Raw genomic sequence first — 18901 nt, 5'->3', positions numbered from 1 at the left:
CAGTGCCCATAGACCATATGGCTTCAGACAGGAGAATCAGATCCCTTGAGTCCTGTGGCTTCCCATAGCCAGGATCTTTAGTCCAAGTTTGCTTGGCACTGGCTGCACATCTATATACCTGGACCTTGGAGTAAACCTGAAGTACCCAAACAGAACTCCAAATAGGAATTTACCTTGAAAGAAATTGCTCTTAAATTTCATCATCATTTTAGAACACTGCCTATGGCAATCTGGCAGTTACAGAAGAGTTTGAAGATAATCTTGATGACTTATGACCTAGATAGATTCACCCTCTTATCTGTCATTTCCAAAAGTTCATTCCCCATCTCTTATAATCAAGGGCTCATTCCAGTTCTTTTAACACTCAAGAATATGGTGGTTATTTATATCTTATTAGCATGGTCTACATTAATACTAAGCAAACAAAACCTCTAAGATAATTAAAAACAAAGCAAACAAGAAACATGTACATGGCCTGGATTCATGGCCTTTTTTGTTGTGGTTCAATGACATTCCTTCAAATAGTGATAAATGAACAACAGAATGCAAAAGAGAACAATCTTAATGATCATTGATGTGGAATGTAAAATAGTAAAAGACATATACTAGCTACTAGAAGCTTCAGTTGAGATATGATCAGCCTGCTTTCCTGTTCTGAAACAGAGTCACCAGCTGCCACAACTACAGGTTCCCAGTTAGCTACCCCTTAGTTATGGAATTCTCACCTCTGGTGGGCTCTCCTCCTGTTCCATCACCAGGGGCTGAGTCACCAGGACACCAAGGAGGGTAGCCCAAGTTTCTTCAAACTGGGTACGACTGGTCCACCCTGGCAATCAATCATTACATTAGATAGTTTCCTAATTCCCCCAACCCATGAAAGGTTACTGACAATATAACTCCATCAGTACTGTTCCTAGAGCACCACCTTCAGGGCAATCCTACAGCATAAGGAATGTCATTCTCTCCATTTACCATGAAGGACACTGGAGCACATGGAAGTCGGTTATGCTTCCAAGGCCAAGAGGCACAGGTCAAGTTCAGCAGCCCACATTGCCCTTCAATCCCCCATTATGTGGTATAGTGACAAGGATGTCCACATAGGTGTCACTCAAGCAGGTCAAGGCTATTCCCACCCACTAAGCATTTTAGAAGTCTCACTTTAAGTCTGACCATGAGACTTCAGACCAGATCACAGAACCACATACACAATAATTCTGTCTCTATAAAGCTGGTGAGATTAAACAGTGTCAGCAAGAACCCCATGGAAGAAGGAGAAACCAATCCCTGCCAACTATCTTCTGACCTCCATGTGCATGCATACTATGGGCATGTTCATTAGAGTCCGGCCTCCACAAAGTAAATAAACGTAAATAGTGAAAACCACCCAGAAGACAGATCAGAAAAGCACGGCACTGGGCGGGGAACACTTCAGCAAGCAGCAAAGGCAATCTAGGAGGCCATTCTTCAGGTTCACTACAAAGCTACATCAGAGTAAATTTCAACAAATGGCTGTACTTGGTGTTTCCACCATGACCCAAGAAGATCTACAGTACTCCTTGTAAGGCAAGGATAGAGCGAAGAGGACTAGAAAAGTAGAGCACCAAATGCTAGGACCTCCTGGAACATGGAGTATAATTCAGACTCAAGTGAATACCAACACCAGGAGACAGACCCAAGTGATAATTGTCCAAGGGAGGTCTAAGTGAGCCAAAGCAAAGGTAACGTGCTGGCTAGTTTACGTCACTCTGACACAAACTAGATTCATTTACGAAGGGGGACTGTAAGCTATGAAATGCCTCCATTGGCCTGTAGGCAAGTTTGACGGGAGTTTTCTTAATTAGTGATTGGTGTGGTAGGGCCTAGCCCATATAGGTGGTCCACCTCTGGGGTGGTGGTCCTTCATGCAGGCTGAGTAAGTCTTGGTGAGCAAACTGGTAAGCAACATTCTTTCATGGCCTCTATGCCTGTTACTACCTCTAGGTTCCTGCTCCAGCTTCCTTTAGTGATAGACTTACAAGCTATAAGGAGAAATAAACCCTTTCTTCCCCATGTTGCTTTTGATCATGGTGTTCATCACAGCCACAGAAAAGTAACTAAGACAGGAAGGAAAAAAGCTGTCTGATTCCTGCTCAGAAGTTACTGGGCACAGTGGTGAATTGTTCAATTTATGGCCATAGGAAGTTAAGGTAGGTTGCTGAGACCTAATAAGAAAACTTGAAGAAGCCAAAGGGACTAACACAGATCAGGCAGTGGATCAGGTACCCAGGCTCTTCTAGTAAATACCCCAGCAGGTGAATGATGGGGCAAGTCCTTCTGTGTATATGTCTCTCTTATTGGTTAATGAATAAAACACTGTTGGCCAATAGGGAAGCAAGATAGGCGGGACTAGGAGAGAAGGAAGATTCTGGGAAATGTAGTAAAAGAGGAGAGTCACCATGTGATCTGGGAAAGAGAGAACACATGCCACTGGTGTCCTCGATAAGTCTTTATGAAATATATAGATTAATGGTTATGGTTGATACTTAAGACAGAGCTAGCAAATAAGAAATCCTAGTCATTGGCCAGCATCATTGTAACAAATATTAATCTCTATGTATTATTTGGGGGCCCTAACATGGCGGCAGAACTCAGGAGGCTGGCGGAAAGAGTTATTGTTACAGGTGAAAGCTATATGAGGATTATAATCTAACTACCTGATCACACCCTGTGGTGGTCTGAATGAGATTGGCACCCATATTTGCATACTTAGTGCCCTGCTGATAAACTGAGGATTAGGAGGTATGTCACTGTGAGTGGGCACTCACTCCCTCCCTCCCTCCTTCCCTCCCTCCCTTTCTCCCTCTCTCTTTCTCTCCCCCTCTCTGCCTCCTCCTTTCTCTCTCTGCCTGCTACTTGTGGATCAAGATGTAAAGCTCTCAGCTACTGCTCTAGCAACATACCTGTTGACTTTCCACCATGATGATAACAGACTAACCTTTTGAAACTGTAAGCAAGCCTCCAACTAAAAGCTTTGTTTCACAAGAGTTGCTTCGGTCATGGCACAGAACAGTGACTAAGACACTCCCTCATCCAGAAAATGGGGAGGGTGTGGGGTGTGGGGTGGGAATTTAGATTGTGCTTCAGAGCAGAGAACAGTCCCAACAGAAGAACTACTCAAGCATGCTACTGCTAAGACACTAAGTATATTCTTCATGTTCACATCTGTAGCAAACACATGAAATGGACACAATCCCCACTTTACGGGCCATTGCACTGACAGCCCCACAAGGAATGAGCAGGGCTGTCTGGCTGATCTACCTTCCCTCATTCTGCCACACTGGCTCCTGTGACACTTAGCCTGCCATGTTCCCCAGGCTGCTTATTCTACACACGAGAAAAACGATGTAAGTGAGAACATTATGTCAAAGTAGCAAACAGAGGAAATCACCCTCACTACTTACAGTTTGTTGCTGTTGCAGCCATGGAGACTGAACCCTGGGCTTCATTGGTGTTAGGCAAGCACTACAGTAAGCCAATATTCCGAGCCCACTTGTATGGTTTAGTCTGAATGCATAATATGAAGACAGGATCTGACTTCCTATGATAGTTTCATGTGCATTTCCCTTTGTTCAAAGAAGTCTGGTATATAACCCACACACTCATCTTTGCATACCTAGATCTATTTTCTCACCATAATTCCATATGTACTGTGAAATGTGTGAAGAAGGTTTGTTCCATCATAACCCCAGAACCTTTCCAGTTGCCAAGTGAGAAGGTCCTACCCTGGAGCTTCAGGCATATATGTGGTGTATGGGGACTGAGGAGGACTGTGGGGTACCTAGGGTGTTGATACGATAGATGAACTCCGTGAGGATCTCCTTCTCCTGGAGGAATTCTACAGGGATCTCAGGGAACACTGTGCCAAAGTCCCCTCCAGGCTTGGGCGACCACCCAAGTTTCCATACCTGAGAAGATGAAAAGAGAGTAACACCTGGATGGAGATGCCACAAGGACAACAAGAGATCCCTCCCCTCTTTTCTCTCAGCTAGTCTCCCTGCTGAGCCAGCTGCTCTTGCCTCACTACTCACATAGCCAGTGCCTTCCCACAAGAGGCTCCTACCCCTTTCCTTAGAACCTTCAAGGCCACGCTTGACTCCCACCACTCTGCTCTGCCTTCCCTTCTTGTTACACTCAGACTGGCTGTACACAAGCTGGGTTCCTTGTGGGAAATGCTGGTGGCCCACAAACATCAAATGTGTGTTACAAAAAAGGCAGACACTAATGAAGTTCAGTCTCATATAAACATGCATTGGCAAACAGGTGCAAGGCCAACCCCATTGTGCATTTCTATCAAGTGAGATATCTAGACAAGCACCATGCATAAAAGGGAACCCTGAGGCACATCCTATACTGTTCTAGTAGCAGGACCATCTTGCCAGCTCAGCTATGTGCCTCGGTGAGCCATGAGGACCTAAAGGAGTCTCCCCAGATTACTACAACCAACCTCTCTTTATCATGGGAAAGCCTTCTATAAATCTCTTATATCACCCATGAAAGTCTCTGGAGCATGCCTAGGGGAGGTTCTGCAGTGCTTGCTATAACTGCTCTCCTACCCAGGGCATTCAAGGGAGTGGATTAAAAGCACTTGATGGAGTTTTATCTACAGCACATGGCCTATGTAGGCAGATCCCCTACAGCCTTCCATGACCTCTAGACTACCTTCTTGCACAGTCTCCATAAGGAGTGTTTCTACCCAGGGTTGAACCCCATGCAGCAATGTTGGATGACCTCCTGTATTTCTATTGGGCTCTTCCCAACGTCCACAGCTCTTTGTTCTATAAGCACTTCTAGCACAGCTAGGCCCTGCAATTCTAAGGTTCAATGAATGGCACTTTCTAAATGTGAACTTCTCCAAGATCTTACATGCAAACACACACATGTGGAGGTTGTGGCCCAGCAGTAGGCACATGCCCTATTCTATGCAGAAAAAAGTACTCTCCCCTTGGGCCTGGCTCTGTGTTACAGTTCAAGTCTGCTGTGGGCCAGCTTTGCTTTCTTGCTGAGGATTTTTGTAGGAAGGATATGTCTAGTGGGCTATTTCAGCAGACTTAGGTTGGCCGAGCTGCTGTTAACCCTTTTCCATTACTAAGCTCTTGCTGAACCAAAAACCTGCCTATTTTAAGCTGATATGTGACGAAAATTTCAAGAGAAAACCTAGAATAGTGGTTATCCCTGAGTGTATGAATCAATCTTTCTCTCTCTTTGAGACAGTCTCTCACTATGTAGCTCTGGCTATACTGGAACTAGATAGACCAGGCTGGCCTAGAACACAGAGATCTGCTTGTCTCTGTACATACTACTATGCCCAGCTTTGTATGAATCTCTTCAAAGGAGGCATTTCTGAAAGAGAATAATTGAAGAGTGAAATTTCTGGCTTACCATTAATTAGTCTAATCACTTCAGAATCACATCCAACATGAATACATCAGTGGAGATGAAGTTTAGTACTTTAGCTCATAACCACTACACAGAATGCCTGGGAGACAACACAGGTGTCACAACTACCCACATGCAAAATGCTGGAACCACCACAGAGAGTGTTATAGCAATAAAGACTGTGTGATAAATGGGCATGTATGCCTATAACTAATTCTAGCATTAGGAAGGTAGAGAGGAGGATCCCATGTATAAGGCCAGCCTTGGTTACATATCAAATTGAGCAATATTCTCTCAAAAAACCAAGTTCTGCTTGAGTCCTCACTCTACACAAAGAACTATAGGCAACTGAGGATAGCTGGAAACAGGAGAGGTGGCCTTACCCAGGAAAGAACATACCAACTGGTTGTTCAGCCCTGAAAACATACATACAGGTAGGATTATACAGACTGAGCAGGTTATATTTAAGAATACACACACACACAATAACAACTAGTGACTAAAAAGGCCATGAATTTGAAGATCAGGAGGGGCATATAGGAAAGTTAAAAGGAAGGAAAGGGAAGGGAGAAATATTATAATTAAATTATAATCTCAAAAACAAAAACCAAGGGTTGGAAATGTAGCTAAGTGGTAGGGCATTTGCCTTGCATGCACAAGGTTCGAATACTCTGTCCCCCTACTCCTGAATCCTCCCCAAAAGATTCTACTTCAGTCTTAGGGTCACCCCACCCCATTTCAGCAAAGGAGTGACCTAACTTACCAGAGGGGGCACACGCGTATAGCTGTTGACTAGGGGAAGACGCGCCAGACTGATGACAATATTCTTTAGCACTGCCGTGAGAAATGAAGGCAAGTTGCTGTTCCTCTTGTGGCCCAAGGCTAGCACTGACTGTAGGGATTCCACCATCTCTGCTACCATCTCGCAGGCTGAAGTGATGAAACCAGGATCTATACAGGCAATGGTGATCAAGAGGGCAGTTTCTGTCAAAACACACTGCAACCCTGACATCCTTCTGTAAGCCCATGGAGAAGAGAGTACCAAGCCTATCAACCCCTGTCTAGTCTACCAAGACTTTGGGCTGCTCACTGAAGACCTCCTGAGCATGTATCCAAACCCTGCAATTTTTTTCTATTTCTGTGGGGAATACAGTAATAGTCTTGAACCTGAGTTTCAGCCTTGGATGGAAATTTTAAAGGCAGAGTAATGATAAAAATTCCAGAGTCACCAATCTGTCCTGTCAGGGTCTTGAGGCCAGGGGCTGTTCATATTCCCTAAGTCTTAATACAACATGGAATTTTAAAAAACTGCTTGTTTAGTTGGTAAAATGGACAGATAGTTACCCTTGTCTATGAGAATCAACAATTTATAGACAACTTCCTAGTATAAAAAAAGGATCCTTATTGAGCTTAAGGAACTAAGCACCAAGCTAAAAGAAATGCTGCATATCAGTCTAACTTTAAATAGTACTAAGGAGGATGGGAGAGATGGCTGAGCAGTTAAGAGCACTGGCTGCTCTTTCAGAGGACCTGGGTTCAATTCCCAGTACCCACACAGTAGCTCCTAACTATCTGATATTCCACTCGCATGGGATCTGGCACTTTCTTTTGGTCTGCTTGGGCAATGCATGCATGTAGTGCAGAAAACACCCTCATACATAAAATCAAACAAACAAACAAAAAAGTTCTAACAGGAGGTGACGTTAAAAGCATAATAGAAGCCGGGCGTTGGTGGCACATGCCTTTAATCCCAGCACTCGGGAGGCAGAGGCAGGAGGAACTCTGTTGAGTTTGAGGCCAGCCTGGTCTACAGAGCGAGTTCCAGGACAACCTCCAAAGCAATACAGAGAAAACCTGTCTCAAAAACAAAACAAAACAAAACAAAACTTAATAGAACCTGAGTTGCTTTTTCTGACCAGAATTTCATTAACTGACCCTAAGAGAGTCACAGAGGATGAGCAAGATTACATCAGGCTGAATTAAATCACCTCCTGCCACTGGGCCAGCCTGCCCACTCTGATGACGGTGGGCATTTGCCCCAGTGCTTCACATGGTCTGATTTTCTTAGCTGCATCTTATCCTCACAACAGAAGCACAGAATAACCTGAGCCACTGCTCAGCTAGGAAAAAAAAAACAAAAAACAAAAAACAAAAAACAAACAAACAAAAAAAACAAGCTGTGAGGTGGTTTCCTCACTTTGCTGGTATCAACAAGAAATTATGAAATTGTAACTCAACTGCAGGAACTGTAGGGGCTCAAGACAGAAACAAAGTGAGAACCCAGTATATACTAAAATGGCATTGCTTATGGACTACTATGCAACCCTAAAAATTTTAGAACAGGAGCTGGAAGACTACAGACAAGGAAGCTCTTTCTATAAGTAGCCCATCTTTTAAAAATGCTTTCTCTCTTTCTATCTATCTATCTATCTATCTATCTATCTATCTATCTATCTATCTATCTATCTCAGGCTGGACTCAAACTCATGATCCTTCTACTTTGGCCTCCTTAGTGCTGCAATTACAGGCTCATGTCAAGATGCCAAGCTGTGACTAGGCATTTCTCTATACCCATGATTTCAAAGGCATATTTCTGGAACCATAGAGCAGGTCTAAGGCTCCTGGTGACCCAAGGAAAAATAAACATTCAATGACACCTGCCTTCCCACCTGTGGGAGAGGGGCTGCAGATATAGGTGGCATTCCTACTATTTGAGCCTCTGAGGTCAAGGAACTAAAAAGGTTCTAGAAGCCTGGAGGTTAGGAGGCAAGGATTCAGTTGGCTAAAATGTGCTTTGCCCTGCCACAACTGTCACAGTAAGACAGCTACCCTAGAATCAATTAGGAAGATCAGAAAAAGACAATGTATGTGCCTAAGTCTAGAATAGTTTTAAATGATGGTGATTTCAGTATTTTTTTTTCAAATTAATGGCAGCATCTACCACTTAGGAGGTTGAAGCAGGAGGGTCATGAATTCACTGCCAACCTGGGCTACAGAGGGACATCCTGTCACAAAACAAACAAGTCACCAAATGCCACCAAAAGAGATGTCTGAAACAGTCATTAAGGTTACAGTATAGCATGTGTACCCACACTAACTTCAAATTCCTTGGAGTTTTGAAATTATTTATTCAAAATTTAATATACATTTGCCAGTCTCTTACAATGGGCCAAGCAATAATTTTGGGAGCACAGACAAGGAAAACATATTCTTCACCCTAATGTAGGAGCCATGTGCTAAGTGCTAAGGAGTAAGATGGTGGGCTCCCCAGAGAAGAGGTGCAATTCAGGTTGTGGGGAATTATGCAGGATGAACCAGACCAACCGGTTAGGGAGAGGGGGTCTTCACCAGAAAAACAGGGCACATAAAGACAGAAATGTGTTTATATCCATGGTCAGAAAACCCTCAACTTTTGGATGAGCACTAGAGGACAGCAAGAGAGAGAATAAGGGGAAAAAAAAATGGGTCCTAAGACTTACTTTGTATGTTTGAGTCTACTTCTTCCTTTCTGACAGCCCTTGGAGTATTTGACCTGCTTTCTGGACCGAGAAGCTGGTCCCCAGGCTGCACTGCAACTGAAATCACAGCAGAACATACACGTTCACCGTCCTTTCTACTCAAATCTTCATTTCACACCTGTGCCGCTCATAAAACTTACAAACTTATGGCACTGAGGGCTAGATTTCTAAAGCCAATTTAGTAAAACTGAAAAGCACTGGATAACACTAAATGCAGGCACCAGTGCTCTGACTACACAAAACGACTTGTGCTTCCAACATTCAGGCTTCTAAGTGCACTGTTTGCCATCTCCACCCTGAGAGTTTTTATCAGACTATTCACAACTCAATACTGCTAAAAGCATCACTATGACTAAGAAGCTTAGCTTTTTAAAATTACTCCCTGGATCTCTGTTTCCAAGTTGACTACAAATGCACAGATGAAAACAATTTAAACAATGAAAGATCAAAACACCACTCTATAATGTTTAATTTAAAAACATAAAACTTCAAAACATTCTCTAACATGTAAACTATAATGTCCAATTTTTAAAAATTTTTAGCTAATGACCCTTGTTGAGGACACTATTCCTTGAAAAGAAAGAGTCCCTTTTATTTTACAACATATTAGCATTACAATGCAGTATGCAAGCACACACTTCGACTCTAACAGAAGTCATCTATTGAATGTAATCTTTTTAATCTTATAATCATCCAGGACTAAGAACATCAAATAGTCAACTAAGACTAAAGATCAAAGGGATAAAACTTAAAAAGTATTTTTTAAAAGCTGGAACTCCAAACTCTAAACAAAATAACTAGAAAAGTAAATTCAAGTTAAGTTCTAGTATAATGTCAAGGTCTGGGGGTGGACAGATGGGGCCTTCTGAAGGCAGCACCAATAATCCATCCATTCCACCCCAACCCCTAACTGGTTCTGGGGAAATAGAAAACAAGAAGAAAAAATATTCATGACTGACATGTATTGCTGATGACCAGTTTAGATTCTTGAAGACAAGAAACTTACTCATAGATAAGGACTTACTGGCTTCCAGGATGAATCGCACACAATGGATGAGGGAGCAGACATGGGTCACATACTCTGGGGAGGACAGCACCCCCCAGAGGCCAGGCACCTGTAGTGCCAGGCAGCAGCAGTCTAGCCCGGCTTGGAGGTCCAGACTCAGTGGGATCTGCTCATGGATCAAATGCCATGACAAGGCCTAAAGAGAAGCACTGTGTTAGAATGCTCACCGAGTACTCTATGTTCAAGGACCTCTAGGGAAGCAGTGCCATTAAAAGCTATGGGAAGACAATGGAAAGATGGAGAGGCCAAGAGATGTGCCAACTTCCTTCCAGAAGGATGGCTCTAACCCAGGTTTCTAGGTTGTCATTCCTAGCTTTCTTAATATTCAGTCCTGATCCACCTATGCTCTAAAGTTCCTGCCTTTGCTCTGTCAGAATACACAACCACCCCAGATATCTTCTACCTTTAGAACCATGGGTGCCTAGAGAAACTTGTCCTGAGCCACAGAGCCTCCAGTCAGAGGCTTTACTCAAGGGCTCCTGTAACACAGAATTTTTTTTTTTTTAATCTCAGCCACACAGCTGAGTTTGGGAGTATTATTTATGAGTCTCTGAGCTCAGCAAGTCTCTGAACTTCTCTGAGCTGCTTCCCCTATGTGTGAAATGAGAACAGAGAGATCACCCTATAGAGTTGTTGTGGGAACCAAGTACCATGACACTGCCTATGTAGCTCAAGGTATGACTAGGAGCTGCCACCTGGTACTTTACACATACATTTGCTTTCCAGTCTTTTCCACTGGGCTAAGACAAGCTAAAGACTACCTAACTTAGCCTGGTTCAGCTGTTGCCTGTGTATCATACATGCCCAGGAGATTTTCTTTTCTTAGTGTAAAGTGTCAACCCTTGCTCAGGATGGGCAGCACAGCTCTGACACAGGTGAGGCTCTTTCCCAGCAGTCATATAGCAAGGTAACAAAACTACAGTACATGTGTGTATATACATACTTTGAGGGGCCAATTGTTCAGTTTCCCTTGGGTGAAATGCCCAAGTTACTGCCCAACTTAAAACATAACACTTGTCTAGATTTTAATTAGGACTGTAGTGTTGGGACAAGAAGATGTCTATAGACTTCCCTGTTCCCTGTGGGTGGTGTGGTGAGGGTAAAAGACTCAATACGGTCAGGTGAATCAGACTTGAATAATGAGCATTCTCTTCCTGCCTGAGGTTTATTGAAACAGGGCCTAGCTATATATCCAGGCACAGCCTTATAAGCTGGGAACCCACAATTCTCCTGCCTCTGCCTTGAAGTAGTAGCTAGGCTAACAGATGTGCATAACATACTCAGTTAGCTGTTGGCTTTCAAGGGCTTTCATCTTAGTGCTACTCACATATCCTATCCTCACAGAGAAACAGCATTTCAGAGCTGCTCTTACCTCAAGTGTCATTACCACAAACTTCACTGTGTCCCCCTCCTTCTCAGGGGGAAGGTGCAAATGAGCAGGCACTTTGGAGACCACCACCAGGTATTGTGCTAGGGCACGAGCAAGTGTGGTCAGAGACTGGTATGATGTAGCATCACCTGAAACATGAGACTGGCATGAGTGACTCTGACTGTGAGCACAGGCCCTTCCCCTTCAGAAGCCTTCACATGGCTATGCAGATTTGAGGATGCCAAGACTAAGAAAGCCCATCTGTACATGCCTACCCACATGTGCTACATACAGTGTGAGCCTGGTTTGCCCTGAGTCTAAGCCAGTGTTCCTGAAGGGCTTAGAACCTGACTATCTATGTCCAAGAGTAGCCAAACAACAACGAAATACGTTCACAGATAAGAATTTGGTGCAGTTTTTCAGTTACTTTTGTCAGCCTTTCAGTGTTGCAGCTCAACAGTCCTGACTACGTATGTACTTGGGGCAAAGCACTGCTGGATCTGTAATACTTTTAAAACTATGACAAATTGGGATTAGAGCCATAGCTCAGCAGTTGAGAGCATGGGCTGCTCTTCCAGAGGAACTACATTCAATCCCCAGCTGCCATATAGTGGCTCACAACCATCTGTAACTCCAGTCCCATGAGATCTGATGCCAACTTCTGGCTCCATGGGCACTGCATGCATGCAGTACAGACATATATGCAGGTAAAAAACACCTATACACATAAAATAAAATAATTTAAAAACTAAGATAACTTGGGCTGAGAAGATAATTCAGTGGATAAAGTGCTGCAAAGCATGAGGATTTGAGTTGCAGGGTGTGCACCTGTAACCTCAGCTGAGATAATAGGAGGATCCCAGAGGCTTGGGAACCATATTTAAATTACCAAGCAGATCATTCAACTTGCTCCAGTAGGCTGTTGGCTCTGTAGGCAGGAAAGGCTGGAAGACTTGATGGACAGCAGGAAGCTGCTGAACAACACTGGTCACCCGGTCCAGAGTCACTGCACGGGCTGCTTCAAAAAGAGGACTCTTCTGGCCAGAAGCAATCTCACTCATGCCAAGGCTTAAGCAGGGAGCCAAAAGGCTTAGGTTGAACTCCTGGGTCAGAACATTACAGGCCAGACAAACAACAGCAAAGATGGTAAACTTTTCTTCAGGCTGGAAACACATAGCTAATCCAACAAGCATTTGTTTCTAAGATAATCGAGACTAGAGTACTGTAAGGAATGCTTGTGAGACTATTCTAGAGACATGGACATTCATGTGTCCTTTTTACTATGGTGATTCTCTGCACCACACTGGGACTCTGACAACAAGAAGGACATCACTAGATGAGCATCTGGACCTTGTATCTATAGAACTATCAGTTAAAATAATCTTCTTTTCCTTATGAAGCAGCTTGCCTCAAGTTATTTGTTATAGTAAGAAAATACACTCTAGAAAAGCTTTCAGTTAGAATGTAAATAGATAAAAGAAAAATATGACTCTAAGTTGAATTCTCTGTTTTAAAAAGTATATCCTATATTACATACATTAAAAATAAATATTTTAATAATTCCATTTAACATATGTTTAGTAAATACTTCTGGTCTCTTTGTCAGGCTTGAATTTTAAAGTAGTATGTTTAGTTTTATGACCTTATATTTCTCTGAAACAATTATAGGATGACAAATTTTAATTGCTATAAACAGTGCACCCAGGCTAATGTTCCAAGCATTGCTGCAGCCTGAGAACAAACATCTGGAAGGTGGTCTTATATGTGACAAAAATATGCTTGGAAAATCAACATTTCACATGACAAAAATTTAAAATCTTACTTATTCATTTATTTATTTGGAGATTGAGTCTCACTGTATAGCCCTGGCTGGCCTGGATGTAGACCAACAGGCCACAAACAGAGATCCTCCTGTCGCTGCCTCCCAAGTGTGGGAATTAAGGGCATGTGACACCATGCCTGGCCTCATATGGTAGTTTTATTATGCTTTGTCAATTTTTTTTAGCCATTTAAGGAGTTATGGGGAGGACAACAATTTTTCAAGTAGAACTTCAAGCTTTAATATTAAAAACTATATTTCATCATTAGTTCCCCTAAATCAAACATTCCTATGGTCACAGCTAGAACTTTCATAGTTGTAAATAGCCAACTTAGCAACTTGGAAAATCTAACCAACTGGTCCTGTATTTTGGATCTCTTCCTATGTGCCTACCTCTAACCTGCTAGGTGCCTCCTTCTCTCTTCCCATTTACCATATGTCAAGGGGCAGTGGATCCTTGTCTTCAATGGGGCAACAAAGCAGCCCACTAAGGTAGTGGCATAAGGATGCTTGGCAAAGAAGCCAAGGGCGAGGAACTAATGCTTTCAAGACCTGGACCAGCTCTGTAGTACCCCTTCTGATATTTGAGGGGTAAGTGGAGAATTACTCTATATCTAGAAGAGACAGGGCACCTCACCCCATGGGAGAATGTCTCTTTATCTAGAGCAGACAGGTCACCTCACTACATGGTGGTCATGATGGTTAATACTGATGTCAACTTAGCAAGATCTAGAATTTCTTAGGAGATAAACCTCTGGGTGTGCCTATCAGGGATTTTCTTGATTAGGTCAACTGAGGTAGGAAGACCCATTTTAATTGTGGGCAGGGATACTGTACTGAATCAAAAGAAAAAAGCAAGCTGAGCACCAGCATTCCTCTCTCTGCTCTCTGATTATGGATGCCATGTGACCAGACACCTCAAGCTCCTGCTGCCATGCTTTCCCTGCCATGGGGACTATACCCTTGAATTGTGAGCCAAAATAAACCCTTCCTCCTTTAAACTGCTTTTTGTCAGAGTGTTTTATGACAACAATGAGAAAAGTAATGAATACAGGGGTGTGGTGGTTTGAATAGGAATAGCACCCATAGATTCATGTGTTTGAAAGACTGGCCCATAGGGAATGGCACTATTAGGAAGAGTGGCCTTGTTGAAGGAAGTGTGTTTTGAGGTCTTATATGCTCAAGCTACTCCCAGTGTTGAACACAATCTTCTGCTGCCTGTGGATAAAGTGTAGAACTCTCAGCTCTTTCTCCAGCACTATGTCTGTCTAGATGCTGCCAGGCTTCTCACCATGATGATAATGACTAAAACTCTGAAATTGTAAGCAAGCACCAACTAAATATTTCTTTTATAAGAGCTGCTGTGGTAATGGTGTCTCTCCACAGCAATAGAAACCCTAACTGAGACAAGGGGGCTAGTAAAGATCAATTTCCAGAATACAATGAACACATGATACACTTTCTTGCAGTCATGAAATAAATGATGATGAACTGACTATAGCTTATGACCACCTATTTTCTTTATACATATGAAAGATGGAGTTAAAACAACTTTCCTCTTTTAGAATTCCAATTTGGTTGAAAAAGCAGCCTATTCACATCCCATGTGCTGGCTATTCTGGATTATAGCTTTCACATGCCATTTTTAATGCTGTCCTTGCTAGACTCAAGTCTCCCATATGCTGCTACACATTAATCACACAAAGATGAGACAAATTGTGCTGGGTAGTTTATATCAATTTGACACAAGCTAAAGTCATCTGAGAGGAAGGAACCTCAATTAAGAAAATGGCCTTCATAAGCCTGAGTTGTAGGCGGGACTATAGGGCATTTTCTTAATTAGTAATTGATAGGGGAGGGCCTAATCCATTGTGGGTGGTGCCATCCCTGGGTTGGTAGTCTTGGGTTCTATAAGAAAGCAGGCTGAGCAAGCCATTTGGAACAAGACAGTAAGCAGTACCTCCATGGCCTCTGCATCAGCTCATGCCTCTGTCCTGTTTGAGTTCCTGTCCTGACTTCCTTCAGTGATGGACTATGATGTAGAAGTAAGAAGCCAAGCCCTTTCTTCCCCAACTTGCTTTTTGGTCATGGTTTTTCACCATAGCAACAGAAACTCTAACTAAGGCACAAGTATAACTCAGAAAGACAAGCAGAGCTGGGGATTCCCTGCCCCCCCCCCCCCCCCGATTGCTGCTCTACCGTGCTCATCATGAAGTCATTCATGTCTTCAGCAGGGATGCGATTCACCAACTCTGCACCTTCCAGCAGTGCAGAATCTGATTTGGTCCAACACTGGGATCTTACAAGCTGGAGGTACCAGTCCTGGGAAGAAGAAAAAGAAAAGGTCAATGTGACTGAATAGGCACTTTGGCTGCTCCTCTGGGCTGTGATATAGCACTGTGACTCTGGCTGGCTGTACAGACATCAGACACACCCTGGGCATACAACTCACAAGTCTTCTCTCTGCTGTCCTGTGCCTGAATGTCCTCTTCTTTTCCACCTGTGGAACATCTAGCAGTCCTTGCAAACTCAGCAAAGTTCTGAGGGTTAGCAACCTTTCCTCTACCTGCTACTTAGATAATGCTTCATGTTCACTCTACTGGAATGTGTGTCTCCCTCATCTTCCTCAGCAGTCAGAGCAAGCCTGGGGCAAATGTATGCTTTCTTCCATGAGCTGTAGGTTTCTAAAATCACATCTCCTCTCCCCCAAAGCCCTAACAGCCTCCAACTCTCACGTATGAATGGTGAAGGGGACAATACATTATACTGGGTGGCAGTAGGTGCAACACTTCATAGGAAGTACAAGGTTCAGGGAGAGGGAGGCAGGCTGGCTTGTCAGCATGTGCTAGAACAATGTTTGCAGTCATAGCCCCTGGCCCAGAACCAAATTCTTTTGACTTAACCACTAGCCACCTGACCCTGACTCCACACTCCTCCACAAGAGTTACCCATCATCACTCCTTTTCTCATTAGGACCTCAGGGACTCCATATTACACTCTAATCCCCAAGCCGAGTTGCTAATAACCTGAGCTGAGTGTCAGGGGCCTTGTGTGTACTCACACCTACCCTTACCCTCATTCTAGACAGAGGCTGTCATTGTCTCCACGTGGTCCCTGGTAATCACACTTAGCTATACAGGATACTTACTTTGTCTGGACTCACTGTTTCCAGAGATGTGTGCCCATCCCCATCCAGTGGGTGGGAAGTGACTGGGGGCAAAGGGCTAAGTGAGTCCTGCACAGTAGAGAGTCGGAACCTGTCCAGCAGGGAATAGAGCCTTTGGTGTCTGAAATACAAATGAAACCACAGATCAGTTTGTCCTTTAGTTTGAAATCTCAGTTTTGTAAAGATGGATCCTAGAAACATGTAACATCAATGAACGAAAGTAGCTTCTTAAAACCAGATGCAACATGTTTTGAACTTTCCCTTCAACATTCTATAGTAATGATGCATATTTAGGCCCCAGTTACTTTAAATTACCACAATTGATACCTGGTTGATATTTTCCAGAAACTTCATTTATGCTCAACATTCCATTAGGCAATGCACTACATAACAGCTAAAAAAACTATTCTATTTTTTTCTTGAAGGTACTGGGGATTGAGCCCAGGGACTTGTGCATGCTAGACTAGTGCTCTACTACTGAGCTACACATCCTTAGCCAATGTAATATATGCAAAATAGAAAAATTCTTCTAAGATCCAAGTGTACAAACTCTATTAATTCCCCATAATGACATTCCACCAAAGAATCATTTCATTTGGTCTAAAGTATTATTGTTATAATCTTCCTCATCTTGGTCTATGACTACATCTATAATCAAACAATGATAATTTGCTCTCTTGCCATCTGAAGCCAACATGATACTTCATATGTCAAATGACAACATCATGTGGCTCCGAAGACTGAAAAACCATCCAGGCTATCCTCTATCTCATTAAGAAACACCACCATAAAAACCCTCTGAAGACTAAAATCATGACAGAATCGTCCTCTCCGATGTACATATGTGTGGTCCCCACTCCCATTTGCAGTGGAAGAGATGAGATGAAGGGTTTTCTTAATTTACCTTGTAGACAAGGAACTATGCTCATATTACAGATGGAAATGTTTCTAATAAAGGCTTCTAAAAGATTTTCAAACAGTTATGCAAACAAATAGCTATGAAGAGATGGCACTTAACAAGACATAAATATGATGTGCACATGCTAGGAGTCAGGTAGTGTGGGAGGCCTGGCAGTCTATGGGGCCTCTGGCAGTAGAACCAGTATTTATCCCTATTGGGAGCCCATTCCCTATGGAGGAATTCTATCTCAGCCTAGATACATGGGGGAGGACCTAGGCCCTGCCCCAAATGATGTGACAGACTTTGATGAACCCTTATGGGAGGCTTCACCCTCCCTGGGGAATGGATGGGGGGGGTGGGATGAGGGCTTGGTGGGGGGGCATCAGAGAACAGGAGGGAGAAGGAACTGGGATTGGTATATAAAATACAATTGTTTTTAATTTAAAAAGCCAGTATCCCATGCTGCAGCCTTACCTTTGGGCAAGCCCACTATTCTGGAGGTGCTCCTGGATTCTGTTCAGTTCCTCCACTGGCAACTGGGCCATGCTACTCTACACAGACAAGAACACATTAGGGATTTCATGACATATAACCTCACATCCATTTTAAAAAGATAAACTGCTATGCACAGTACATCTATTAAGAGCAGACTAGAAGCAGTTGGTCAGACATATGAACAACAAACATGGCATACATGCTACTATCAGTAGCCAATCAATTGCAGGTGATAGACTAAATGTTTTGATTGACTTGCTAAGTTTTTATATAAATCACCATCTTTCAGTACCTGTAAATTTGCAGCCAAAAGCATTTCTACCCGGCGACAGGCCAGAGTGTCGACCATGCGAGCCAACGCACGGAAGGGAGTTCCCAGGAGCCTGTCCACATATAGTGTAAGCACAGCACCAGACTGGCTGAGATGGATGCCTTCTAAGCACTGAAGTGTTTTCTTCAGAGTGGTTGGCTAATGTTGAAAGGAACAAGAATTTTTTTCTCAGAATGGTAATGGTACTGACAAAATTCCAGTATTCATTTTTAAGGCAGAGAAAGCAAACTAGCAGGCTAAAGACTTACAGCTGAAAGATTTTCACAACGAGACTGGATTGCCTGGATGAAAAGGCCACTAGCTGCAGAATTACGATGAATGGCACTAATAAAGTCTTGTACTGGAGGCTCATGAGACAGGCTGATCAGATCTTGAATGTGATTCACAATGAGCCATGTTAAGTGTTCTGAGTCATGAAGATTCTGACACTAGAAAAGATATAATAAAAGATATATTTCAAGGAGACAAGGAGGCTAGAAAGAGTAAGAAAAGACAAATTCCATAAACAAACTTTGCCTCAGTGAAGGTAGTGTCTAAGCACAAGTAAATGAGAGAAAGGAAGGAAGGAAACTTAGTTACAGAGCCTTGTACCTCTGATGTCATGTGGTAAAAGCCAAGCCCCAATGGCAATGTCCAGCTCCCAGGGACACTAGCAAATAGCTCAACATTATAATGAATAAAAGAAGCACTGACTCCTTGGACAAGTCAAGGGGTAGCTTGGTGAGCAGTCTGATGCAGCCTCTCCCTAGTGACTGGCTGGGAGCTTGCATGCACAGGAACGAAGGAAGCCCCATGTTACAGTAATTGAACTTGCCATCGTA

General features: G+C 43.1%; 1 protein-coding gene across 2 annotated transcripts in view; it reads right to left on the bottom strand.

Annotated features, from left to right (window-relative positions):
* Htt (huntingtin) overlaps nt 1-18901 on the bottom strand; it is a 143534-nt gene that overhangs the window by 16798 nt on the left and 107835 nt on the right. For both annotated transcript variants that reach the window (XM_027387134.2, XM_027387135.2), the window contains 12 exons: nt 18329-18508; nt 18042-18218; nt 17729-17805; nt 16336-16474; nt 15387-15509; nt 12258-12471; nt 11372-11517; nt 9958-10135; nt 8895-8990; nt 6179-6366; nt 3818-3944; nt 726-826 (listed from right to left, as the gene is read on the bottom strand). In XM_027387134.2, coding sequence (XP_027242935.1) covers nt 726-826; nt 3818-3944; nt 6179-6366; nt 8895-8990; nt 9958-10135; nt 11372-11517; nt 12258-12471; nt 15387-15509; nt 16336-16474; nt 17729-17805; nt 18042-18218; nt 18329-18508 — 1746 coding nt within the window. The remainder of the gene's footprint in view (nt 1-725; nt 827-3817; nt 3945-6178; nt 6367-8894; nt 8991-9957; nt 10136-11371; nt 11518-12257; nt 12472-15386; nt 15510-16335; nt 16475-17728; nt 17806-18041; nt 18219-18328; nt 18509-18901) is intronic.

This window comes from Cricetulus griseus, assembly GCF_003668045.3.
Source record: "Cricetulus griseus strain 17A/GY chromosome 1 unlocalized genomic scaffold, alternate assembly CriGri-PICRH-1.0 chr1_1, whole genome shotgun sequence".
Taxonomy (NCBI): Eukaryota; Metazoa; Chordata; class Mammalia; order Rodentia; family Cricetidae; genus Cricetulus; species Cricetulus griseus.
Note: the sequence above shows the minus strand (reverse complement) of the source record. Positions and strands in the feature narration are given on the sequence as shown.